This window comes from Vanessa cardui, chromosome 1 (genome assembly GCF_905220365.1).
Source record: "Vanessa cardui chromosome 1, ilVanCard2.1, whole genome shotgun sequence".
Classification (NCBI taxonomy): Eukaryota; Metazoa; Arthropoda; class Insecta; order Lepidoptera; family Nymphalidae; genus Vanessa; species Vanessa cardui.
Window position 1 is genome coordinate 3,562,242 of NC_061123.1, and position 27,708 is coordinate 3,589,949.

Below are 27,708 nucleotides of genomic sequence, written 5' to 3' on the forward strand. Positions count from 1 at the left end.
CACATGTGTTTTCTACCAATCCGCATTATAACAGCGTGGAGGAATATGTTCCAAACCTTCTCCTCAAAGGGAGAGGAGGCCTTAGCCCAGCAGTGGGAAATTTACAGGCTGCTGTTGTTGACCACTAAGTACACGCAAACTAGTAGTGATATGACATTAGGAGTGTAAAGCGTAGCTGACAATAAAGTTGGTACATTTGTTCGAGATCTTTTGTAATACGACATTATATTATCTGAAATCAAATTAAAAGCGTGTGACTTCCCGTTGTCAGTGATACAGATTTTATGTTCATATATTTATTATGTAGGTCCTGCACAACTTCGTCGTGCTTAGACTGATTACCAAAAATTTCTTTTTTGATCGAATGATATATTTTACGAAAAAGTTCAAGGAGGGATAACGGAACTCTTCATCACAAAAAAAAATAGCGATTCCTGCTATTTTGTTACGATTTTCTATTGAAATCGTTTATTTTTTTGTAACACTCGTCTTTCCAATTGAGAATTGAATTATGTGGTAAAGGCAATGCGACAATACATCATTTAATCTTTCTCGTTATTTTATAACTAACAGTAGTTTATTTTTTCGTAAATTGAATCTGGCGTTACTGCTCATTTCATTTATCTATCCAATATTTTTTTATTAAATATATTAATAAAATGAAGTGGAATAAGCAAGCTGTTATTCTTTCTCGACAGTCGACAGTTGTCACTCATTCACATTGACATGTGAGAGATGAAAAGTATTGCCTAGCCAGGTTATTCAATATTGCCAGCTCTATAAATTCAACATATTAATATTGTTTACTAAGTATTATATATATTCTTTATGTATGTATCTAATAACCATTAAATGCTATCTAGTTAATAGCTAACATGGTCAAATTACTTATCAATGTTGGCAAAAATCAATGAGTAAAACCCAGTTTCCCAGATAACATTAAGCAAAACGAAACCAAAGAGTTACTTTTTATCCACAACCACAGTCCATGAGTCCACATCCACAACGTTTTACACCAAATGGCTTGCATGATAGGATTAATAACTCCTGTCAAATTTTAAACTTAAGCAAACTTACACGAAATACAAATAATTACGAAGAACTACAAAGATTCTGTCCATTATTTTAAACGTTTTAACCAAAAATACTAAAATGATTACCGGTTCTAAGAGAACTGTTGTTACCATTTCAAATGTATCTACAGCAGCAAAAAAGGCCAAAAACTCGACAAATGCAAATATTGATATCGATAATATTAAGAACGACATACAGAAAAAGCGGGAAGATACCGCGGAGTCAATTTTGAATTTTAGTTTTAATAAGAAGCGTTTAAGAATAGTTTCACAAGAACAGATGGTTGCTGATGATTGCGAGGGCATTGTGTATTGGATGTCTCGAGACAGCAGGGTACAAGATAATTGGGCATTTTTGTTCGCGCAAAAGCTGGCTCTTAAAAATAAAGTACCACTTCACGTTTGTTTCTGCCTAATAGCAAAATATTTAGATGCTTCGGTGAGGCAGTTTGATTTCCTATTAAAAGGTATATCACAATAGTTCTATCATTTAATGTTGGATAAACATGTAAATATAATATTTGATATTAATGATATCTTCTAAAATTATAGGACTTGAACAAGTAGCAGAAGAATGCAACAAACTAAATATATCATTTCACTTGCTAGAAGGTAGTGGCGGGGAAGTCTTACCACAATGGGTTTTAGATCACAAAATAGGTGCTGTAGTTTGCGACTTCAACCCACTAAGAGTACCACTGGGTTGGCTCGAAGATGCTAAAAGAAAATTGAAAAAAGATGTACCATTAATACAAGTATGTTAAAATCTCTGGCTAACTAATATTTGAGTGAGAATCACAATATAATTAAATACTGATTACATCATATAAAATTTATTATACTATATTAAATCAATTCCATTTTGTTGGTTATGTAAGTACTCCATTAGCTTTTAATGAATATGAAATTTATGATACATTTCAGTTATTCCCTGTATTTAAATATTTTTTTTGGATATAATGTAATAGTAATAATCACACTGCCAAATATGTCTATGTTTTTAATAAAAAAATGTGCTTTATATTTGCAACAAAATTTTGTTCTAAGGTGGATGCTCATAATGTTGTCCCATGCTGGGTTGCATCAGATAAGCAAGAATATTCAGCAAGGACTATAAGGAACAAAATCACATCTAAACTTGAGGAATTTCTAACAGAATTTCCACCAGTTATAAAACATCCTTATACAAGTAAATTTAAGCCCGAGGTAAACTTTTAAATTTATTTTTGTTTATTACTTTTAATAACTGTCCTGTCTATATGTTTTCACATTGCGTACAAACAAAACATGTTATATTTGTTTCTTAGTGTTCATTTCTTATCATTACTTCGAATTGTAATAAATTGTTTACTAACAAAGTATCACAACATTAATAAATACAATATATTGTGACTCAAATCAGTTCTATATATAATAGAATGTATTTCCATGTAAAGTAAGAACCATTTTTTTTAATAATTTTTCCATATATGATCATATCAAGGGTGAAGTTTTAACTTAATGATTTCTGATTATCATACTGATTTCTTTGTTAAGTCAAAGCTCCTCTAAGGTAGAGGAGGTCTTAGCCCAGCTGTGAGAAATTTATAGATTGTTGTTGTTAAGTCAAGGAAAAATGTATATTACTGATAAGAATTAAAATATTCTGTATTATACATAAACTGATGGAAATATATATATATATTTTATAAATATATTTTATATAAACAAAATTTATTTTCAAGCAAGATATTTTCAAATTACATAAATCTGAAATGATGATGAAATGATAATAAAACTTGATTATCTTTTGTTGAGTCATATTATGGCGTACATAACTTTGAGAAAAATGTGTATGTACCTATGAAAAAGGACTACGTTAATATACATTTATATTTTTGTGATTACATTTAATAGTTTTATAATTCATGTTATAGCCGATAGACTGGGAGGAAGCAATAAGATCAAGAGAGGCAGATGAGACTGTGAAGCCAGTAGACTGGGCGACACCTGGCTATGAAAGTGCACTGCAGGTTTTGAAGAGTTTCATTGATAAACGTCTAAAAATATATGCTACTAAGAGGAATGACCCAACACAAAATGCCCTTAGTAATTTGTCACCATGGTTTCATTTTGGTAAGTAATAATATTACTACTGTAGTCTTGTGAGATTTCTGTTTTTTTTAATATTGAGTTATTAACATCAATCAATAGTAACTTCAGGATTTGTATTATATTTGAGATAATTTTTTTGCATAAATAGAATAGAATAGTTTTGTACATTTAATGTTCTGCATGTCTTTGGAATTAATTATACTATAAAGTTTTACATACATGATGTCCTTTTTTTTTAAACATGCTGAATATTTTTTGCAATGATGTATCATTTTCTTTATTCTAGGTCAAATTTCGGTACAAAGAGTAGCCCTCTGTGTACAGGAATATAAATCAAAACATACCGAGAGTGTAAATGCATTCCTCGAGGAAGCAATAGTCCGACGTGAACTAGCTGACAACTTCTGTTTCTACTGCAAGCACTATGACAGTATTGAGGGAGCCAGTGCATGGGCACAGAAGACGCTTAATGATCACAAGTAATGTATCTGTTTGTACACTGCAAATTGTTTGCACATCATTCAGATATGGGTGTTATCAGTTTTTTTGCTAATGGCTTGATAACTGATATCATGGTATAATCGATATTTATAAATGATAACAATTTTGCAGAATTGATGTAAACTGTTGTTACTTTAATGTGGTTAACTTCACAATATTTTAATCACACTTGGTTTAGGAGTTTGATCTTTAAATAAAATGTCCTTTCAGCGAAAATGAGAAGAAATAACTCAAAATACTTGATATAAATTATTTAGAATAGTTAATATAAAATTGATTCATTCTTTCTGATTATCGCTTCTTTGTTTGAGCCAAGAATGCCTACTACTAGTTTTTAATGGTATAAATGGTTATTAATAAACTCATTAAACATAAAATGCATGCTTCAGCCATAAAAAAAATTCTTTGAACACCAAAGAGGAATAATACACTCACACAAAATATAAATTTTTTTACTGTTACTATAATAAATAGTAAAATAGAAAATATATTGGTGAAAACAATCAATTAATTTCTGTTTTAGATCAGATAAAAGAGCACACATTTATAAACTTGAACAACTATCACAAGCCATTACTCATGATGATCTGTGGAACGCGGCCCAGATACAATTGATGGAGGAAGGAAAAATGCATGGATTCTTAAGAATGTACTGGTGTAAGAAAATTTTGGAATGGTCCGAATCCCCTGAACAGGCTCTAGAATGTGCTATATATTTAAATGACCATTACAGTATTGATGGCAGAGATCCTAGTGGTTATGTAGGTAAGAATTGAAAAAAAATATCAATAGCAATTAATTATGTTATGCTGCAACCAAAGGGTAAGCAAGTTGGCTCGGTAGTGTCTTATTTCCTTGACTGGATGTACACTTAATATGTGACCTTGGTCCTGCCCATGATCTCAGTCTTTTACTCTCTGGTCGCACTTGTTAATAAATAAGGACGACCTCCATGGTCCAGTGGTGTTTACACCAGTTTTCATGGGTACGCCACTCCGAGTTCCTAAGTTCGATTCCCAGCTGAGACGAAGTAGATCATCATTAGTTTTCTATGTTGTCTTGAGTCTGGGTGTTTGTGATGCCGTCATTACTTCTGATTTTCCATAACACAAGTGCTTTAGCTACTTACATTGGGATCAGAGTAATGTATGTGATGTTGTCTCATATTTATTTATTATTATTAATGTTTTTCTAGTTGAATAATATAATGCGTTTCAGGATGCATGTGGTCGATATGCGGTATCCACGACCAGGGATGGGCGGAACGCGCCATTTTCGGAAAGATTCGTTACATGAACTACGAAGGATGCAAGCGCAAGTTCGACGTGGCGACTTTCGTGCAGCGATACGCGCGAAAGACGAGTAAGTAGTGTACTACTAGTATACCGGTGAGGCGCGCTACTGGTATACTAATACGGAAAAGCCATAATTTATTACTAAATATTTCTATCTGAATTTATAGAAGGCCACTATTTTATTTAACACAGTTTTTCTGTCTATAAGATGATATATTTTTATAAAAATAAATTCATGCTTTTTATATCATCAATCAGATAAGAGATAACTAAAATCTTAAGTTTTTAATAAGAAATGTACACACATTTTTTTTTAGATAAGCAAGTGCAGAGTATCAGTTCAATTGTTTTATGAAACAATAGAATCAGCGAGGTGTGGCCACACTGTTAGATGTAAAAGTGGAAATGTACTTAAGGATTAGATTCTCCTTTTTTATATTTCTAGCGAGCGAGTCCGAGCACCTCAGAAACCACTTGACTGATTTTGATGAAAATTTTTGTGTCTTAAATCTTGTGGTTACTTAAAAACTGGTACGTATTGCCACACTAACATGGTGAGAGCCGGAGATAAAGAACCACATACTTTTACAACTGAGAGCAACCAATATAACATCCCACTTCAAGAATAATCACATTAACGTGGTCATTCATCAGCTGCCTCGTAGCCTGAGCTGTACTACATTATGAATGAGAAATGTATTGCTTTAGGACCGGCGAAGAACATAGGCTACTTTTTATCCCGGCAAAAAACAGGAGAGCAAAGCAGCAGGTAAAAGCTAGTTATATATAAATATAAGATTCTTCAAGTAATAATAATTAAACAGTAGCATATTAAGCTTTTAAGTGTTTTTAAAACATTTGATGTTAATGACGCTTTTATTGTGTTGTATGCAATTTAAACTAATTTATGAATATTGCTATCTCTTTCACTTGCGTGGCCTTAAAAAAGGATATACTATCCTGTCTTGTCCTGTCATAACAATTAGTTAATTTAGATTGTGTACAACAATAACGGCACCGTTGTAAATATTTTAACTAAGATTACTAGAAGTAATTATATTCAGAAAAACTTAGCTTTAAATAAATCTATTATAAATACAATGTTATGTTGGGATTTCATATGATGATGGCTTTTTCGTTACATTGTTTTTAGTAGATTATTTGATTCAGTTTTAAAGATCTTTAAAATCTACCTCTTTATAATTAAGTTTCAATATATTTATTCATACTGAAGTTATTAATAATTAAGAATTGACACTTTTTTGAACGAAATATATAAATATATTTACAGTACTTAATTCCGTTAAACGTGTGTCTTGTTTCAGTTATAAAAATATGTTTTTGTATGTTTTTAGTTGGTATTTAATTTATAAGATTTAATTGTATTTTACTAACATTTTGAGGGCATTTCCTGTATGTTGAATTTTTTTAATATTATCTAATCTAACGTAATCACAAAAATTATCACGTCACATTATCAAATAATATACCGTTACGGATATCATCTTTAAAACATAAATCTCTTTTAGAAATAAACTCCGAACTAATTTCGGAATACAAATAAATTGTTTTATTTCTATATTTTGTTTAATATTAACATACATAAAAGTTTGATCATCGAAATCTGCTGTTACTGTTATTTTATCGGTGTTTAATTTTTTTTTTGAATTCTGGTTGCCTTCTGTTCGATGCATAGACACCAACGATAAATAATACTCGTGAAATTGGTCCAAGCCATTTAAATTCGTATGTGTGGTAGTTTTTTGAATGTATTAATTCATCCACACTATGTATGCAAGTACTTTATGGAAGTAATAGGAAAATGGAATGGAACGTGATAGTATGTATGGGAAACGTCGAATTATTCTAACTTAAACTAGAATAGTTACTAAGCCAGCTAGACAATTTTAGTGAATATATTGAAAATTTTGTTTACTTTGCTGACGGCACCGTTGAAAATGGCTGCCCTTTTTTATATCGAACCACGTGATCACTATTCCACGTAGGTTCTTTGTGAGTCTAATTTGAATTCAAACATCGAACATGTAATGTTCTATTATTATTATTTTCATGTAGTTTTACTTTTCACTGTCAACAAATTGTAAATGGTTAGTGGGTAGGTTGGTAATCAAACATCAATTCAATTGCTTATAAATATTTTTATTTATGAATGTGACTGTTCCGAGGTTACACAATCATATATTTCGATTAGTATCTTCATAAAATTAGAAATAGAAAAATAATATCAAAGAGCTATTTTTTTCATTGGAACATTTAGTGAGTCAAGTATCTTTTCGTGTCAGGTTGTAATTTATTAGAAATTTATTTATTTAGTCAAAGGTTGTAAAATATTTGTGAAATTCATTATAAACGGTGTATTCATATAAGTTAGATGTTCTCATATTAAATAAAATAAGAATAAGAATTTAAAATAAAATTACTTTAGTCAGACGATACAGTTATTATCTTAGAAACACAAAACCCATCAAGATTTTCTCCTATTATGTCTCAATTTTTCTTACGGATATAATAATAAGTCTCTACAAAGAAAATAATATTTAGGAAAAATATATCATGATTTCAACACACATTAAGAAATAAAAAGAATCAAGGAGTAAGCGCGACTCTGACTCAATGGTAATTATTATGGACATTGGACTTTATTATGATCAAGTATGTAAGTACCCAAGTGGCTGTTTCAACTATGAACACAAATCGTGGCTTGCGTCTATTAACGGGTTCCGCTAGGACAATACAGCACGAGGGATATACACCTTTGCTTTGGACATTCAAACATCAGCATACGATCTCAAATAAATTTAATAAAAATACTCCAATAACTATGCCGAGTGTAACGAGCCAGAGGTTGGAACCGGGTCCCGGCTCGGCGCCGGCGGGCTAGGCAGTCAATAGTGTATTGTACGAAACCAAAGTGTTAAGTTTCGTTTCCCACTAGGAGTAGATTATTGACAATCAGTAAGCAAATGTAATGCTTTCATTTTAAATGTTTTTGATTTCCATGTTTTGTAATCATTCGGTTCGACATAGTTTCATAACGACCTTACGGCGAATATTCATAATGTACTAGGTTATATACCAACCATATGGGTAAGGGCAAAGCAACTTCGATAACGATCGTTTTAATTGTTGTGATGATTGTCGCTATGTTGAAATAGCCAAATAAAAGAAACTAACGATGCATTTTGTCTGAGCCCACAGGAGACTGAAAACCTGGTTGCAACCTCTGGCAAAATTAAGATAGGGGTGGATTCAAAAGAGGCAATGGGGAAGGGGGTTAAAGTTATAACTAGTTTAGTTGTCTAGGCTTCCTTGTGTCAGTGTGTGTGTGAAAGCAGAGCTACATTCGCCGCGCGCGCTACTGCACGCAACACGAGTTCTTGTGCCCGTTCTTCTTGAGACGCGACTTCGGCCTGTACTTCTCCAGGTACGAGAGTTGCTTGGCGTTGATTGCACCACGACGCTGGCTGTGAACCGAGAGGTCTGTATTTGAAAACATCGCCTACGGAAAACTAAGGACAACGAGTCGATTCCATCGTACACAATCTAATAATTTGACGACCTCCATGGTCGAGTGGTGTGTACACCGGTTTTCATGGGTACGCCACTCTGAGGTCCCGGGTTCGATTCCGGGCCGAGTCGATGTAGACCATTAGTTTTCTATGTTGCCTTGGGTCTGGGTGTTTGTGGTACCGTCTTTACTTCTGATTTCCATAACACAAGTGCTTCAGCTACTTACATTGGGATCAGAGTAATGTATGTGATGTTGTCTCATATTTATTATTATTATTAATACATGAATTTAGCAAGACAGAAACCGGCACTATGATCTCCACTTGTACACTACCAAAATTAAGATGATCTTTAAAATAAACATAGTAAATAATGTTTGTCTTAGATTATCGCGATTATTACACATTGAAAAAAAACTAGTTGCTCAAGATACCAATTAAGAAATCGTTGGCGGTAGTTGTAAATAATATTTCTTATATATGTCACCTCATTCTACGCGTGACCACGAACGCTGTAAAGTGCTCGAAACGTCGGGATGATAAAAAATAAAAAAATAATAATTAATATACGCGATTTAAATCCGTTAAAAAGTAAAGTACAGTAGAGTTAAAAGGGGGGGGGGTGTACTCACTCCCGGATGGTTTCGACGGCCTCCTCGTACTTCATGCCGAGCTCGATGAGCGCGATGGCGACCATGACGGGCGCGCGGCCCAGCCCCGCCACGCAGTGCACCGCCACGGCCGCCTCCGGCTTGTTCGCCGCTCTGGATACACGGACGAAGCATTTCTTTTTAGTAACAGCCTGTACATTTCCCACTGCTGGGCTAAAGGCCTCCTCTCCCTTTAAGGAGAAGGTTTGGAACATATTCCACCACGCCGTTCCAATGCGGGCTGGCGGAATACACGTGTGGCAGAATTTCTATGAAATTTGTCACATGCAGGTTTCCTCACGATGTTTTCCTTCACCGCTGAGCACGAGATGAATTATAAAGACAAATTAAGCACATGAATCAGCGGTGCTTGCCTGGGTTTGAACCCGCAATCATCGGTTAAGATGCACGCGTTCTAACCACTGGGCCATCTCTACTCTTTTTAAAAAGCTGATAATAGCGGTATCTAATACATGACCATATACCGGTGGCCGGAATCATTCACTTCCATTCCGTTCACTCAGTCTCATCATCCGATGAATTAGCAACTCGATAGATCAGACATAGACATACAAGCATTATTTGCTTGGAATCAATTAATCAGGAACACAGTTTCTTTAATGTTTGGAATAGTTGATTTTGTTAATGCACTAAGATAGATAAATGTTAATACTTATTTAGCAAACGCTTTAGGCGGCTTTAATTCACAACATTAAATATTCAGTGACGTAAACAAATATAAGAGTCGTTGCCAAGTTGATTTTGAAACTAGAAATTGAATCAGAAACTAACTTATCGCGAAGGATCTCGAACCAGTCGTCGACGACGTTAGCGGGCGGGAAGGTTCCATCGTCGTACGCCAGGTCGCGCACCTCGATGCCCTCCGCCTTAAGCGGCGCCGTGTCGTAGCTCGGCTCACACACGCGGACCACGGTGCACACGTTATGCTTCCTCAGCTCCTATTGACAGAAACTAATCATTTTACTTCTATAAAATAAAGAGTCGAGTCGGCCGTCACTTAACTTGTAGTCTATGTCAGAACCTTGAATTGCGGTGTTCCAGTTTGAAGGCTGGTTGTGCCTGTGTAATTAATTATAGGCACAAGGGACATAACATGTGAGATCCCATAAGTAAAGGTATAAAAAGTGGAATATGCTTCATGCAGTCTCTATCTTTGACTGAAGACATACCATTATGGGTAAAGCGTCGATTTTCCAATGTTATTTACATAAACTATAAGCAAAAACGAACTGGTAGTACATAATCGTTGCACATTTCATTACACATAGTTATCGCTTTTGATGAACTCAAGGTTTTATTTAACTAAATATAAGCATTGAAACTTGTTAAGCCGAACGAAATGCAATTTTAATCTGGGCGATTATAAAATAACCAAGTAAATTTTACTTTAGTGACGGTTGAATGCAACAATGGGTTCTTATCAGAAGTAATCGCGAATGTTAAGAAAAATAATATGTTAATAAGATATCTATACCATATAGAAAGGTTATTGTAATAAAACCATTGGTCGAAATAGGTACACTGTACCTTGTACAATATATAAAATGAATATCTTAATGCAGCCGTCCTACAAAACTTTTCTTCTAAACAATGTCCAGATCGACATGCTTTGAATGTCACATTTGATTGCTATAAAGTAACGATTCTTACAATTTGTGTAATTCGTAAATAAAATAGGTATAGTTTGTGTTAGAATGATGGTATATTTGTTTTCTATCAGAGGTGTCGTGATATCCAACTTTTTAATTTGGTACTTCGATTTAATTTTTACCTATAAAGTCCATATCATGTAATAAAATATTTACATTATTTTTTGTTAATATTTAACTTGAAATACTGCATAACCGAAGACGTGTTGATGTTCGAGTACTTACATCTGATTGCATTTCTCTGCAAATATCTTTGACCCGTTTACACGAACGCATCAATCTTTTTTCACGAGTATATTTTTTCTTTTTATATATTAAGTGTTTTATTTTGTACTAAATTCAAAATCTCTTTCAATGTAGAGCATTTTACTTCACGTCAACAATAATTTACCGACGGTTTAATAAAATTATTTTATTTTATATTTGTATCGGCCCAGATACGATTTTTACGGTTCAATTTTATCAATAGTAATCTTAAAAGTGGTTAGGTTTGGAATGTAAACCACATTATTTAAAAATGAGTATCTGAAAAGTTCCTCAAAAATAGGTATACGTTGTAAAAGCGTATACATTCATTGTCATTAACATTCCACTTTACTTAGCCCGCTTAGCTTAGTCGGTTAGCAGGCGAAAGGGACTTATTCTTATCAAAGTATCCTTATAACTCTTATCAAACGTGTAGTTATCAATTAGATTAGACAAACCAATAGATTATTTTGATTTTCCTTGTTTTAAATTATATAAAGTTAATCGGTCTTGTTATGTAAGCATTTATACAGAACAGAATATCTATTAAAACATCAGTCTGTTTAAAAGCTGACAAATGTCAATCGATTAAATATCCGAATATTATATCGATAGTATTGACGTCATAGGTTATCTTGTTTTGATTAACTTCGAATCAATCAAAAATCTATTTAATCAAAATGACAGGCGACAACGAGTATCATCAATAAGTACGGAACGTGTATGGAATCAGTCGGTAATAAAATTGTATTTTATTTAACGAATGATTCCATAATGCCTTAAAATATTTATTAAATAATTAAATATCTATACGTCTTTAAGTTATTTCTTCTTTTATTGTTATTGGTCAATTCTATAAATTTGTTTCTTAAAAATTATTATTATTGAAAGCATTTGTTATTACGACGTAAATTGACCTAATTAAAATGACTAGGTGAATCTCTCTAGTAACACAACTAGGCTTGTATATAATTGCTAAGCATTCTTACAATGGGGATAGAAATTTATTGTCGAATGTACGTGAGCTATTGTGACTCAGACAATAGCGCCACTTTTCCGCCCTAATCGGCAAGACTTGAAAAGTTAAAGGCTTGCTTCATTTTTATTTGCTATGGGATAAAAAATATGTAGACGCGAGATATAAAATACGTTTTTAGACGATTAAAAATCGTTGCTAAAAATTTCAAGATGCAATAGACAATACTATTAGAAATTATGATTGTATGTGATTATAACGTAAAAAAATACAAGTCCCAACCAATCAACAAGTAAGTAGCTGATACGCTACTTGAGATTAATTCAGTAAACTTTTTCACCACTTACAAGAACAGTGATGCCACTTCAAGCGAAATTCAAAGGATCCATTATGTCAGAAATAAGAGGCCACACAAACAAAAGCATAAAACATTCCACGAGATCACGTTTTTCTCGTCATTTATTATGAGATAAGGAAATTCTGGAGGACCAATTTTCCCAGACCAATTTTATCTTAAGAAAGGTCGGGTCGCTCAGAAAAGTTATTAAAATCATAATTGAAAATTTCTATTAAATAAACCACTAAGATTCCTTATTGATTGAATCAATGACTGAATTTAATATAATATTTTGGACATTTTCATTCAATATGAGAATGTCCAAAGTAAATCATAATAATACACACCTGTAAGTAGCCTTGGATGGTGACATCCGATGGTCGGTCGGTGATGAGGAAGCGCATGTTCTTGTACTCAATGAGAGACGGCGCCGGCCTGATGTCCTTCTGCTTCATGATGACTACTTTACGTTCCCACAGTCAAAGAAGATTCACCACCACTCCCGCACCGAGGTGGCAGATTTATTCACACGCGTCAAGTTGTAGCGATCCGTCAGAGTTTAACAGACAAATTGTCACTCTATTTCCACACAACACACTCCAGTTTCGTGACTTTTCTTTAAAAAGGGTCCAATTATATAATTAGAACCACCCGCATGGATGTCGCTTTCAACCACTTGAGCACATTCGAAGACTATCAAACAAAATTTACGAATTGGGAATCTAAATTAATAAGAAATTATTCGACAAAACATAAGTCGTTTACTTCGGCAATGATATGCTCCAATTAAAAGTGGGATCCGATTTTAAGGTAACTGAAACAAAAAGAGAATCATTTTAGCGTCATCACTTTCAAGTGTACAAATTATTTTCTCTTTATCATATTTTCCAATATTTGCGTCGATGAGCAAATGGCGACTGAAGTGGATTAAAAACTTTTTTAAAAATAGCGTACAGATTTCAAAGCAAAGTTTAGGTCATGTGAGTGGATACGTCCAGCGGTATTCGCGAACTGCTGATCCAGTGCCAATAGCGCATCACTTATTAGCGCGTTCACATCGCCTCTCGTATAGGTATGTATAAGTGATAACATTATTGTAAACACTACGCAACAATACACTCGTTGTGTGTGTTTGGATATAACTTTTGGTCGCGTTAGTACAGTACAATGTCAAAGTGAACATTAAATACTACTTAAAAGCGAAAAGAACGCTAAAAATAATGAATTTAACATAATGTGCAATAATTGTATTTTTAACGCTAAAATATAATATATTCAAAAATAAACAATCGGCGAAAATATTGAGTAGTTTACAGAAAGTGACTATTATCCTGATTGCATTATTTTACTTAATTTTCTTATTAACACGAAACCCTCATTAGTAAAATAAAAATCATTAAAATCAGTTCATACACATTAGTTTTCCTTCCTTCGTTCTTCTTTATGAAATAGGCAAAAGGCGGAAACTTACAAATGGATGGGTGTATATCGCAAAGTGCTTGGGGTGCGAGAGACGTGCGCTCCCGGCAGCATGGGTCCTGTCGCTAGCCCGCTACCTCGTCTTCACGGGACGCCCGCGAATTTATTTGTGTTGGGCCTGGCAGTACTCCGCGCTGTCCAAGCGGAACTCCATCAATGTCGCCACAGAACAGTTGCCCAGCTGAAACAAGCAGATTTACAAATTATACTACAGCGTTTTGTTTACTACAAGCTCTTCATATAAATTTAACCTACTATTTATAGCAATTACAAAAGTAAGGATCATTCGTTAATTTATAAATTATTATTAATGTCAAGTTACATCATTATATATTTATTTAACGATGTGATATTTTTATTACGATGTTAATGATAAATACGTAATACTGAGGCATAATTCAGAACTAACCTACATCGATATATAAATACAATAAAATGGTTTCTCTTGCAGATAATAATTACTTTCGTGGCGAGAAACGTTTAAAGTCGTGCGATAAATACAAATAGCACAGATATTTTGCCAAAATAAATTTCAGGGAATGCACAATTACCAATTTGTTATATCTTTCATTTTAAAAATAGAAAAAAATATTGTTTACTTGGCTTCTACGCACTAAACTCAAAAAGACGGCGCAAGTAAATTTGGCACACAATTAATGTGAGTAATTTAAACCACGTCAAACTCAGAAAGGTGGTTTAATATCCCGTTAATAGCATACATGGAATACTTAAATCTACGCCATCGACAAGTCTCGAGATGACCAACCTTATATTTAAGAATAATGTATTTTCCCGAAGATTCATTCAAGGGGAAACGGCCAGACTTGGGCTGATGCCAAACAGAACGCAGGAGAGAGCCGACATGCGTATTTCACGCTGGGAATTTAGACAGCTCCGAAATCTCGAGATAAATTAATCGTCAGTTTTAGAGCATATAATAATAACAATACACATTCTTAAATATTAACTTTTAACGTCAACAAGACCAATTTAATCTGCTTTAAAACAAGTATTATTATTGAAGTGCTTATAGCATAAAATCTTTGTGTGAATGTTCCTGAGTCATTAAATAAAAAATAATTCTTTTTTGTTTCAATAAACGAAAAAGGCACAAGTTCATTGGGATTCGATACAAGAGACCATTAAAAGAATTATTCTTCTGAGAGACAGATAAATCTCAGATGTCTCAACACACAGTAGTTCATTAGCCAGTAGAGAGGGTGAGAGGTTGTCCAAAATGCGAGTAGACGAGACGGTCGATAACCTCCAGACCACCTATACCCATATGCAATAATGCAGACGATTTAGATTAGCATTTTAACGTTCGCCCTTTACACACTGTCTCTACTTATTGTATATAAATTTTATCAAACAATTGTAGAGTCTAAAGGCCATCATTTTCAATGTTTACTGAATAATTTCACGAATGTTCTTGTAAAAATTAGCACGTAATGCAATAAAAACCGTACAAAACTGAAATAAACATCGCTAATATTATTTGCAACCTATTTATGTCCAAACCGCTCGTCGTCTTGTTTACAGCCTGAGTACAAACACGTGTCGAACAAGAACACCACAAAGGACAAACTCAACCACAACAATCGAGCTATGTTTGTAATTTAACATTGCATCTAAGAGAAACGGTTGTTCATTTATGAGGATAATATTTCCTTGTTGTTTACTTTGAATAAACGAGAGCTCGCTACACATTTTGAAAGATGAAAAACTTATTATTATATTTAAACATCTACGTTCTTGATAAAAAATCTATTTCAGCAAAATGCGATGAGTTTAGAAAATAAATGAAAAAGCGTCGCTAGCGGAAACGTTGGATCGAGGTCGTCTGACCACAACTACTGTGCCATGCACTTAGTTGCTTTGGCTTTATTATCCATAATTCTAGGAAATCAACAACCTTACCATTCATTACTATTGTATATATCATTACTTTTTTTTCTAAGAAAATATAACGGCATTTGTAATATTTATTAGAAATTGTTAACTATTTATATTTATCATAAGTATAATAAAAAAAACAATCATGTTCTCTCAAAATAACACATTGCGTTCCTTTCTATAAACCCTAATATATCTATAATTAGGAAGGTATATATATTTGCATTGTAATTTTCATGCCAACTAATTAGATCGGTATTCAAATTGCTTTAGTGTAAGCGTTTCCACTGATAAACTCTAATTACGATTAGCGAGATTAACTGAACAGTAATAATGTACCTTATTTACAAAACAATATGATAATGTCGTGGCTTATCTGTTGAGAAGGAATAGAAAGACAATATAGTGTGATCGCTCATGACATAGTCACGTAGTCACCCAAGGTGGCTTATAATGTGCACGTTATCAACGATATCGTAATCCATATAAATTGTTATGCCAAGACACGGCAAATCTCCAGGCGACACTGTGTTTACTTAATTATTATCCTCTACACATCTCGAACTAAACTTGTCGTTCTTTATTGTCATACCTATTCTAGTTTTTATGCTTCGTAGATAAAAACTGAGTAAAGATAACTAACTGGAGAATACCTCTTTCCCATAAGGACAAGTGCAAAAATCAATTGAAATCATTTTTATAGTAAAAACTAAGAATTTACTAGCTAGTGTGAATTTTTTGTTACATATGTATTGAATATTTTTAAAGTTGAAGCTTTTGGATTTATATTTTTTATACATATTCGAACGAATAGCAACAGGTATCGACCTAGCATCTCTATCTTTAATCCAGCTTTCATCTTTCCTTTTATAGATTACCTTATGTTACCGATTACTCTTACCTAACATTAGCACATGAAAATTTCTGCTAATGAAGGAAAGTAAATTGGCCGATTTGTTTACCACCACACAAAATGAGACCATAAAAATAAACAAGTAATGGGTATATCAATATTTGATCATTTTTTTGGATTTATACTATCATACTATTCTTAGGTTTAATTGTATTAATTATAGAATCTGTAAAAACTTGTGCATGTATAACAGTTAATCACTGACTTGACTCACCTTGTTGATAATTTTAAATAATAATTACAACAAAGCGATCTTTGTTTTAAATGGCCATAATTATAATTGTCTTTCTTTTAACCATAATAAATAACATTATTAATCATAAAACAATTTATATCAATATAAAGCAACTTAAGCAAAATTACTGTGGACTGTGTATTCTACAATTTACCAGGAACACCCAAGAGCACTCAAGACACACCCAAGAGCCACAAGTGGGTGGTAACTAATAAAACTAAGTGCACAAACCTAAGTCAGACTAAAAAGTGTTTTTTTCATCTAACTATAATAATAGTGAGTCTTAAATATTCAAATATATTTAAAAATGCAATTGCATTTCAACTGTCGAAGGAAAACTTGACAGCTAGTAATTATCTTGAAATCATCAATAATTTTATAATATTTGCACAAATATTACACATTTTATGAATAAATACGACGTATCGATAACCAATGTCATGCTACTTTCTAGAGTGAGCAAAAAGAGAAAATATAGAAAACAATGTGTTGAAACGTTCAACGCAATAGGAAACTTTTAGTTGAGGATTTAACAGTGACGACTAAAAATTGGAAAAAAAAAGTCTACAATCGTATCAAAGCCACCTGTTGAAGATCAAAAAAAGGGGCAAAAAAAAAACAAAACCAAAGCAGGAAGCCTTTACAAAGGTTTAAATTCTTTGCCAAGACACATTACCTGACCGCTTCTTTTGACCATATCCAAATAACAGGGTCGGATAATGTGTTTTTATTCCCAGAATGTTACTTTCGTCACACGGCACTTAAGGCTACGGTCCTAAAACGTGTCAGTAATACAGAGCACCGAGGTTAATGATGACACAAAACGTCACTTACGTATATTCCACGCAACGGATGCAAATAATATGGAATATCAAAAAGTTAATGTATATCACAAAAGTAAAGTTATAGTCGATGCACACGCAACAGAGGCTGTCGTTGTAGACAGTTGTAAGGTTTAGGCGTTCACATCGCAACGGATCGACACGGTCCGTGCCGCGTTCGAGCAGAGACTGGCGCTGGCGGGCACGGGGCACGCTGGCGGGAACGGGCGCACCGACTACGGCCGCGGACACGACGTCACGCGAGACGGCGGCGATGGCAGCCTGATGGCGTCATCCGACTAACACACGCACGCGTCTCACATTAACGCACACACTACATAGCTTTTTCAAATTTACCAGTTGCTAGGTATGTAACAATATTTAGTCTGAATCGAGACAAAACAAACCATACAACCAAACGACGTCATTAAATATTAATAACATGACTGATGACAATCTGATGATACGTTACGAAGTTTAGGCTAAAAATCAGACAACAATGAGTACTCACATTCATTATACATCGTCTCTGTAACATTATATACAAATCAAACAACTAAAGTTGCGCATCGAATTGATTGTTCAGACAATTTTATTTCAGAATCTTCGTTTAGCGGTCGACATCTGTACTCATTTTCTAATAATAGTAAATCAAGAAAGAAACCGGGCTTAACTCCTACGCAGCTGCAACGAACATAACCATTATACCGTTCAGTCGCATTTGCGTATAATGGCAAAAATATACATCCACTTAAATACGAACCACAACGAAATAATATAAGATTCGATGGAGATTACTCTATTTGAAAGAGAGAATTAAAAAAAATATTTTAGAATCGTAAAGTTTTCGAACTATGGAGTATTATTTTATGGATATTATTTTTCCAATCAAGCAATAATTTACTACTTATCGGTCTAGAACTTACGCTACGTTGCATTTATATACAAAACACAAAACAAAGGTTGTACCAGTGTCCGCCCACCTTTTCACCTCTATAATAAATTTAGATACACCCACACAATTTTACGTTTAACACATTTTATTTTTCGGAGAGACTAAGTTAGATTTACCCCGTCACAAAAAGGTTAGTAGTACAACGCTTGTATTGATTATCTACATAGATGATAACAACGATGACTCATTTTTAAGTCATTAATGTAATTTAGTTCTGAATTGCGCAAATAAGTCTGAATATGCTTTTATCTTAAGTGTAACATATCAAGAAACTTTTTTTTCTTTTAAGGGTTAAACTAAAGAAATATTTGTGAGATTTATAGGTGTAATGCATAACTAGCATAAAGATTTATTCCCTTTTATCACATTTTCTTTCTAAATGTTTTGTAAAAAAATTCGAATTTATAATTTTTATCAAAAGCAACGCCAGAGTTACGTCATACAATTACTTTGTTTGGGGTTTCTATTGTAGAAACATAACAATTACTATATTTTTATGGCTTTATTATTTGTATGTTTTCTTTCTTAATACTCAATTTTCCGATTTCATTTATCAATATTTTTATTCAATAATCTTCCATCCCTTAAAAGTTATGAAACATTATCAAATCAATTGTCGACTTTATTTTATATAATGCCTTCGTTTCAAGAGCATCGCGACATCGTAAGAAAATTTTGTAAAAGTAGCGTAGTAAATACACAAAATTATATATTTATAAAAATGATACTTCTACTACTAAATATAAACTATAAACTAAATGATATAAAAAAGTCTTCTTGTAATTTAGAAGTGTAGGTGATTTCCATTAACCAAGTTTTATTATGTACATTATGCTCCTGTGTTATTTGCGGGTATCCCATAATATAGAGAAGTTGTTTAAAAGTGACTTTTATACGACGTACACGTAAGCATTATCATTGAAAAGGTCAGGGCCAACATATGTTGTTTAACGCTGCAGCAATCACTTCCTGAAGGTATATTTATTTTAGACAATCTGTCAGACATTTGTATCTATTTCGTGCAAAGTTCTGCAAAAAGTAAGGACGGAAGAAAAATTCTTAACTGCGCATCATTTTAAAAACAAAGGATACTAATAATAAGAGAATCGAAGGTAATAGATAAATGTACTATTTTGAAATCCAATCTTCTGCGCGTTCAAGTTTCCATTGTAATAACATCCATTAAGCTGAAACCTGACCTATTTTATCGTTATCTGCTGAACACATTAATAAATACATACATCCTTGTTTTATCTTCGCTTAAACACACTCTGATGACAATTTATCTGCAGTCGACCAATAACACGTGTGCACGAGTTAGAATAATCCTAAATAGCTAAAACGTCCGAATTTATCTACATTCCCTTATTTGTCATAAAACAGTTAATTTTAAAAAAACCATATACTTGTTCAATGATTTGAAATGTTTGAATCGTAATTATATTTATTATTATTTTGACGAATCCATCAAGTAAATAACGTCTGCCAAAGATGCTTTATATTCTTGGCGTTCAGTCCAAGCAGTCTTTAATTTCTGCCCACGTGATCAAAACACGCGTTAGGCTATAGCAACGTGCTTTTCCTATACAAACAATAACGAAGTATTGTTCAGAACTCCCACGACAAACGTGCCCGCAGTATTCTAAACAGCAAGTTGTAACATACTTTCAACAGATCTCGTTTAAAATTATTTTCTAATATCATTAACATTATCAAATAAACTAAAAGAAGAAGAGTCAATGAAGGTCAAGAATGCATGGACTAAACTACCACCCGAAGACGTTTTTTTTCTCATTCTTGATATTGGTTGATTGCAAATATATGAACAAACGTATGCATATATTAGATTATGATTATATTTTTAGATTTATTGTAATTGTTATTATAATTTTTAATTCGACTAATATTACTTGAATTATAATTTAGTTTTCTAATAAAATATATACGATCAAAAATTACAATATTATGAGTCAAATTATATATAAATTTTTATACAAGCTTTCGCACGTTTACACATCGTATAGGGTTAACTTCTATAATTTGAATTGTAAGGTACAACTCATTCATTAAATATTATCACAAGATTTAGAATGGTCACATTCCAAAAAAGCTGCTCAAAGATAATGTCTTCGTTCTATCATAAGCGATAAGATTAATCTCAATAAAATCTATATCTAGTCGCAAAACAATATATAAATAGTACGGGCACAACAACCGCAATCACGTTGCGCTAATATAACAAAGCCCGAAGGTCACCGCTTCAATTAAAACATCTTAGCAACAAGAGCAAAAGCAAATTAGGTGCAATACAAAAATGTCATATCCGTCAATATGTAACGTAGATAAATAAAAAATATCTTCCAAGATAAAGAGCTATTTGTATCTTTTGTAAAAGATACCACGAAATTCGTATTGTATGTCGATGTCGAGAATATTCTTAATGATAACGATTTGTAAATACGCAGATTAAAATTGAGTTGATTTGAGTAGCTATTCGTGTTGTACGTATTCATGATATTAACGGTTGAACTCTAGGTATTTAAATATGCGATGAAAACATCCTAGACTGTACCTATTCACTTAGGGTTAACATTCAGTCAATGGAAAGTGAATGTAACATGGGCGCTTTGTACTTCAGCTTGGGTGGGGATTTGTGCAAATCAACTTTCACAGAGCGAATGCATATATATTGACGACACCCACAAAGTGCATCGCTGCGGGGGCGACACCCCTGAATTACCTTTAACAATTACTTAACATTCACTTTATGATATATACAAATCTAATATACATAGTGTTACATAAATATACAACTTATATTTAGCCGATGAGGTCCCTAAATATAGATTAAAAGAACGAATCGAAACAAGAAATAAATTCGTACCGGTTACGAGTAATCGCGAATTTACGTGACTAGAAGTTTCGTTTATAAGGACAGTTACATTTAGTCGTTTAGAACGAATAACCAGTTTATAAACCATTATCATTATAAGCAAATGAGTACGCATACAAATTGGCTTATTGAAAATCGAAATTCGAAAACATTAACAAAGTTTAATTTGACGTAACCTTGGAACAGATACTCATTTCAACTGAAATGTCGCTGAATAATGTGAATATCGGTAGTAATAGTTGTGGTCGTGACGGTTCATGTGGTATAATCTTGTCTGACGAGACAAACGGTGCAGCCCTACCCGTTTGTATTGCAACGGGAAACGGGTCGCGACCCACTTCGCTGGGATCAATACTCGGTCATCGACTCCGCCTGCGCCTCGTACTCTCGCCTGCTCCTACAATATCATAGATTAGGTAGGACTCACGACCTTCTAGATACGATGCTAAAAATAACATAACCCTAGCACAATGTCAGAAGTCAGAACGGATAAATAAAGAGTGACCTTTAGCTTTAGAACGTCTTACTAAATTGGGTCATGTTAAAACTGTCGTGACACTTTTTTGAGTACTAATATTTTCTTTAATTAAAGTCAGACTACATAATTAAGTATTAACGTATCAATCAATTTATCAAATAAGACATTACTCACTATAATACATCACATTTATTGCATTAATTATTATTTCAAAAGAAAGCCGTGCGCAAAATTCCTTTTAATTTATCTTGAAACTGAAAAAACACACAACTGATTCATTAAGATAATTTTGTGTCACGGAAATATATTTAATAATATTTTTATTTTATTAATTTTTCAATTTATTTTTATTAGATAACTACCGTAAATAGCTTATATGCGGGGTCGCGTTGTTATTCTTTGTTTTTTAATTACTTATAATTGATAAAAAAATATTTGATTTATGGAATTGATTAGATAAAAATATTGAATTTATAAAGATAATAAGGAAAGATACAAGATTTGCTGGTAATTAGGTACATAAAAATTGTTCGCCAAACGCCCACTTTAAAAGCGAAAGACGTAAACGACACAGATAACCAGCCAGGACAAAACGGTGAACTGTGACGTCAAATATGAATTAACCTATAAATTATATGCGATGGATATTGAATACCGTATTAGCGGTATTAGTTCAATAAGTGACTTCATTTGAAAGGCATTATTGTCAACTTGATGAATATACATACATAGTTATATCATAGAATTGTCTTTGAGTGAAAACTGTATATTAATTAAGACATTAAGATAGTACATATATCGATTGATCGTTTAAATATGGAAAATCGTTAACGTGTCCTGACCGTGGCGTGAGACGTGACCTAGCTCAGTGACCCGAATCGTAGGCACGAAGAGAGATCTAAACCGCCTCTATCTATGTATATGTAGCACACTAACTGAATAACAGATTTTGTTCTAAAACAGGACAACTGTATTTATTAAGAGGCACATTTATTTTGTACTATTACAAAGACAATAATCAACGAAACAAAATAATCAAATGTCAAGTTAGAATTAATAACTACGTCGTACAAATGAAATATGTATGTATACGCTTGAAACAAAACCTGTTTTAGCTAGTAAACATCTTCTAGAAAGCTTCATAATCGTTATAATTTAATGTTTTACTAAATTTGTTGTTACCTTGATTTATTATTAGAAACCCACTAAAACATTATAATATGATAAGTACAAATATTTTGTAAGATTTTTTTCACAGTGTGGCTTCATTTTCTCTAGAAATATAATAGCTATAAATGATTTAAAAAAATTGATGATATTAATGTTTTGAACGAAATACATATTTCACCAACACGCATTGGAACAGCGTGATGGAATATGTTCCAAACCCTCTCCTTAATGGAAGAGGAGGCCTTAGCCCAGCAGTGGGAAATTTATGGGCTGTTATTTTACAAATTCGCTGAGATTACCTTTTGTATTATTTAGTGACGGATATTATAATTTACGACACTTAAAATCATTCTTTTTTATTTCAATATCGTAGGTAATTTATTCATTTGTATTGTAGCTTGTGATTAAAAGGTCCCAGAGTTAAATCCCAGATAATTAATGTATTGTGTTTGACAACAAATCAATTACAACCTGGATTACACTTTTACTATATACCGGTACACAAACACTCTGCGCCTGATCACTTTTCGTTCCATCTGATGGTCGTCCTATGGATGGATATGGGGCGAAATGGAAATTATTATAATGAGTTTGTGCAATGCAATATAGTAGCTCTGATATTATAGTGCGTATTGTACACTACAACTTCTGTAATCTAGTCTGAGTTGGTCGCCACCCGTGTCCGAAATTCAGTCGAGGTATTTCCATAATCTTTTTAATCGAGTTGTTAATTGGAGACTGAACTATATAGTCAACATACCAGTAAAGTTGTAATATATCATTTATCACGTGTTTTACTTATATATAAATTTATAGATGCAGTGTTCTAATAAAATCCATTATTTTGTTAAATTTGATTACGTTGACAATATACATAAAGACACATCAATCATTATTAATATGTAGGAATGAAGGAAGGACATAGTGAGAGCGACGCCCTTTTAGTTCGAAAGCCCGCCATTCGGGGGCTCCGTGCAACGACCCTATAGCCCTTACGGGCTGTGGTACAAACCGGTGCTCTTTATATATAGTCAGCCAACCGGCCCTCCCTCTGTCTGTCTAATGGTCGATTTAGCAATAATATAGGGTTTGAAATTCTTCGAATGCGAAGTCTGATGTATTTCATGAAATTAACGGATATAGGTTGTGTTATATGACAATTCATTTTCGAGAAATAAATGTTATATTTTCAGTGCGTTTATGCATCAAATGAGCACCTTTTTGTCATTCACAAACGAATACATTCAAAAATACATTTTACAATGTATCCGTTCGTGAATCGATATCATAAATGAATTTATATCGTTTTGTTTTGTAGGCTACGAGAGAAGCCATTGAAATATTTAATTAATAAAGACCCAATTGTACCCATCAGTAAAACGAACTTAAAAATTGGTGTTAGTACCTAACAAATTAGTATAATTGTGGTGGCTGTACAACAATTCTATTTTAGGAGGGATGACGCCATCGCATTTATCCAGCCGAGTTAGCTACTAGATATTTATACATACAAAGAACCCATACGTTTTTACCGTTTGTCATTTTGTTTTTCCAGAGAAAGTGTCACATTTTATCCGGGTGAATATTAGTCACTTCATGAATACTCGCATGAAATAGTGCGAATTCGACCTTATTGACTAACGTCAACGTCTGCGCAGGGTCAACACGCCTGCCAAGGCCGGGTCAATGTCCTATACCCCAATCAAGGATCCAGAATCCACTAGCAGATAAACAAAACTGTATAAACCTAAAAAAAATTGAGCTTTGTTACCTATATAATTATATTCAAAATTCGTTTATTAACTGAATGTAATTGTTAAGTTACGTATAAATATATCGTCGGCATAAGTAAAAAATAACAGTTACGTACAAAATATCGTTTTACGAAAATATGTAGCTAACCGCTTACTTAAAATGAAAAAATAACATTATATTATGTATCGTTTACGCAACATGCAGTTATTGCACATTGATTTACAATACGTCTTTTATTGATTTACCTTGCGTTCGTAGTTTGACGTCAATAATACTGATTAAAAAGTTGTGTGAACTCATATTAATTTTATCGCGGCTAATCATCGGTGACATGGTCGACGTGGTGAACAATTTATAAATGATTAAAATTGTAGTTTTTTTTGTTAAAACCTTCTTAAGCCCTAGTATGTGCGACATAGAAAGATTAGGATATACATTGTTACTAGTAATTTTAGACTGAATTTATTTTAAATAAAAACTTTTATTTCAAATAATACATAAGTAATTATAGATACATTATATGATGACATGTAAGCATTTATATACAATATTTTTTATTGGAATATTGCATTTTGAATTATTATTTTTTCTTAATAATTATATCATTATGGACATCTTCAATATTGAAAGAATATTATAAACTTCAATAGCTTTTTAAAAAACATACATATAAAATTAAACAACTATTTACTGACTTTAAATAGATACAACATGTAAAACTGTACTACTTGATAATATATTTTCCGATTATTTGATCCAATTATTACTATGTTATGAAATAGCATTAGCAATATTTTTTTTTTTATCATAAATATGGGTATTTATATAGTTTTTAGGGTTTATTATATTATAGGTCTTTATAGAATGATTACTGAAGACTACCTTGTAAGACACACATTATTTATAAACCAAATAAAAAGTATTTTACTTGTGTGAATCATGATACATCAAATATAAAGGCATTGAACTATTTATTTGCTTTATGCCTCATCATAATTAGTAATTTCATTGACTTTATATTTCAATTTTATTACGACTTCCACATTGCATTATAACAGTAAGGTGGACTTAACTTCAAAACTTCTCCTTAAAGGAAGAGGAGAACTTAGCCCGATAGTGGAGTAATTACAGATATTTCTTACTTATTCATAATATTGAATGAACAATTTGTGTAGTTTCTTGGACAAACCAATCTTCAATAAAAAATATAGTAATATTATAAATACAATCTACTTGATTCAATGCAAGGTCATTATGAAATAAAAACGCTAGTAATTTTAAGGTAAACTCTCAATAAAAAAAATTAGTAAATAATAACAGTGGGAACATTTAATATGGTGTAATTTTTATTTAAATGTCTTATGAATTTATTTGTTTTTTTTTTTTTCATTATAATTACATCCTTGATATAGCTCTTTTAATAGTAGCAGCAACTTTTGCAGAAATATTTAAGACATTTCACAATCACTAGCAACATTAAGTAGGATCAAAAATGTGACTTATTTAGAGGGTATTGTTAAAATAAGGGCTTGCTAGTTATCATTTGTATAGGAGAATATGAATCTTTTGTTTATATAATATAATACAACTTCTATCTTTTATTATAATTTACTGAACCAGACACGTAATTTATGGGAGAGATAACTATGTAACTTCTGTCACGAGAAACAAAGTGACAGGGCAAAGAGAAGTTAATAAAATTAATTGAACCTATACCTACAATACGAAGCAACTTTAAATATAAACTATTATCAGTAATTTAGGTGTTATCAACAAATTTAGTTATTAAAAGATCATCTTATGAAATTATTAAATATAACCTGGCCATTTTTTTACGAGTTTTTAATTTACTGTAATTCAAATGATGCATATTTTACGTTACCGAGCTATTGAAAATAGTGTAACTATGGAAAACTCCACCTACTTTAGCATATAAAGGAAAATGATAATTGTTCCACGACGCCTGCACGATGACGTCCTTACTTGGCAGGGCATGACCTCCGTACATAGGAAAGCGAGGACGAATTAACTTCTAAAAAGTAATTTAAGATCACACTTACCTCCACAGCCATACACATTGAATAAAAGTTGAACGGATTCAGCCGTGAACCGCTAATAAAATCACCACACACGCGGAAAACGTGTGCACTGCACAAAAAAAATTGTGAAACTGAAGTATAACGTTGCCAACTAGAAAATTTAATCGAGTTGCTAGTATTTAAAATATAAATTCTTCTAGTTTCTACTAACGTCTCGCCCAAAGACAAATTTACAATGTTTTAAATGAAAATTATTTTTGTATATGTTTTATCTTATTTATATATAATAAATTTATAACTATCTCTATTTAACAATTTAAAAATTATCCTGGGTTAAATAAGCTTTCTTTACGGAGTACAGGTGTAAAATTATATAATTAATTATAATCGGGTTATTAACTTAGAGTCTACTATGAAGTAAAAAAACCGGCAGAAATACATTAGATTTAGAAATCATATACAAGGTGTCTCAAAAGAAATTTTATATTTATTTAGCTTACTAGGGTTGCTGAGGATTCCTCTTCCTCTTCCTCATAATGCAAAAGTTCCGCAATATTTTGAGTTCCTCAACCGATACCGCATCCTCATAAATAAAAATTAAAAATCCTCTTCCGCTATCGCTTCCTCAAAATTTAACAGCAATTTATGAGGAATCTGGAGCTGTAATAGACACATCTTTTTTTGTGTGTTTGTGTTGTGTAT

The 27,708-nt window shown here is 32.6% G+C and overlaps 2 protein-coding genes across 6 annotated transcripts; one reads left to right on the forward strand and one right to left on the reverse strand.

Annotated features, from left to right (window-relative positions):
- Positions 1 to 999: 999 nt before the first annotated feature.
- Positions 1,000 to 6,443, forward strand: LOC124531363 (deoxyribodipyrimidine photo-lyase). Of its 3 annotated transcripts, none has more exons than XM_047105924.1 (8): positions 1,000 to 1,540; positions 1,626 to 1,828; positions 2,121 to 2,279; positions 2,990 to 3,188; positions 3,454 to 3,646; positions 4,192 to 4,433; positions 4,887 to 5,030; positions 5,672 to 6,443. In XM_047105924.1, the coding sequence occupies exons 1-8, from the start codon at positions 1,153 to 1,155 to the stop codon at positions 5,734 to 5,736; spliced, it is 1,593 nt and encodes a 530-aa protein (XP_046961880.1). In that variant the 5' UTR covers positions 1,000 to 1,152; the 3' UTR covers positions 5,737 to 6,443. The 3 variants fall into 3 exon arrangements, with proteins under 3 accessions (XP_046961880.1, XP_046961890.1, XP_046961872.1); XM_047105934.1 differs by lacking the exon at positions 5,672 to 6,443 and adding an exon at positions 5,281 to 5,586; XM_047105916.1 differs by lacking the exon at positions 5,672 to 6,443 and adding an exon at positions 5,409 to 5,586.
- Positions 6,444 to 7,102: 659 nt separating this feature from the next.
- LOC124530689 (PRL-1 phosphatase) lies at positions 7,103 to 27,185 on the reverse strand. Of its 3 annotated transcripts, none has more exons than XM_047104982.1 (6): positions 27,028 to 27,185; positions 13,844 to 14,032; positions 12,720 to 13,186; positions 9,936 to 10,102; positions 9,126 to 9,257; positions 7,103 to 8,448 (listed from the first exon to the last, which is right to left on the reverse strand). In XM_047104982.1, exons 3-6 carry the CDS (start codon positions 12,825 to 12,827, stop codon positions 8,340 to 8,342), a joined length of 516 nt encoding a protein of 171 aa, XP_046960938.1. In that variant the 5' UTR covers positions 12,828 to 13,186; positions 13,844 to 14,032; positions 27,028 to 27,185; the 3' UTR covers positions 7,103 to 8,339. The 3 variants fall into 3 exon arrangements, with proteins under 3 accessions (XP_046960938.1, XP_046961013.1, XP_046961102.1); XM_047105057.1 differs by lacking the exon at positions 27,028 to 27,185 and adding an exon at positions 17,730 to 17,949; XM_047105146.1 differs by lacking the exon at positions 27,028 to 27,185 and adding an exon at positions 17,572 to 17,908.
- Between the last annotated feature and the right edge of the window lie 523 nt (positions 27,186 to 27,708).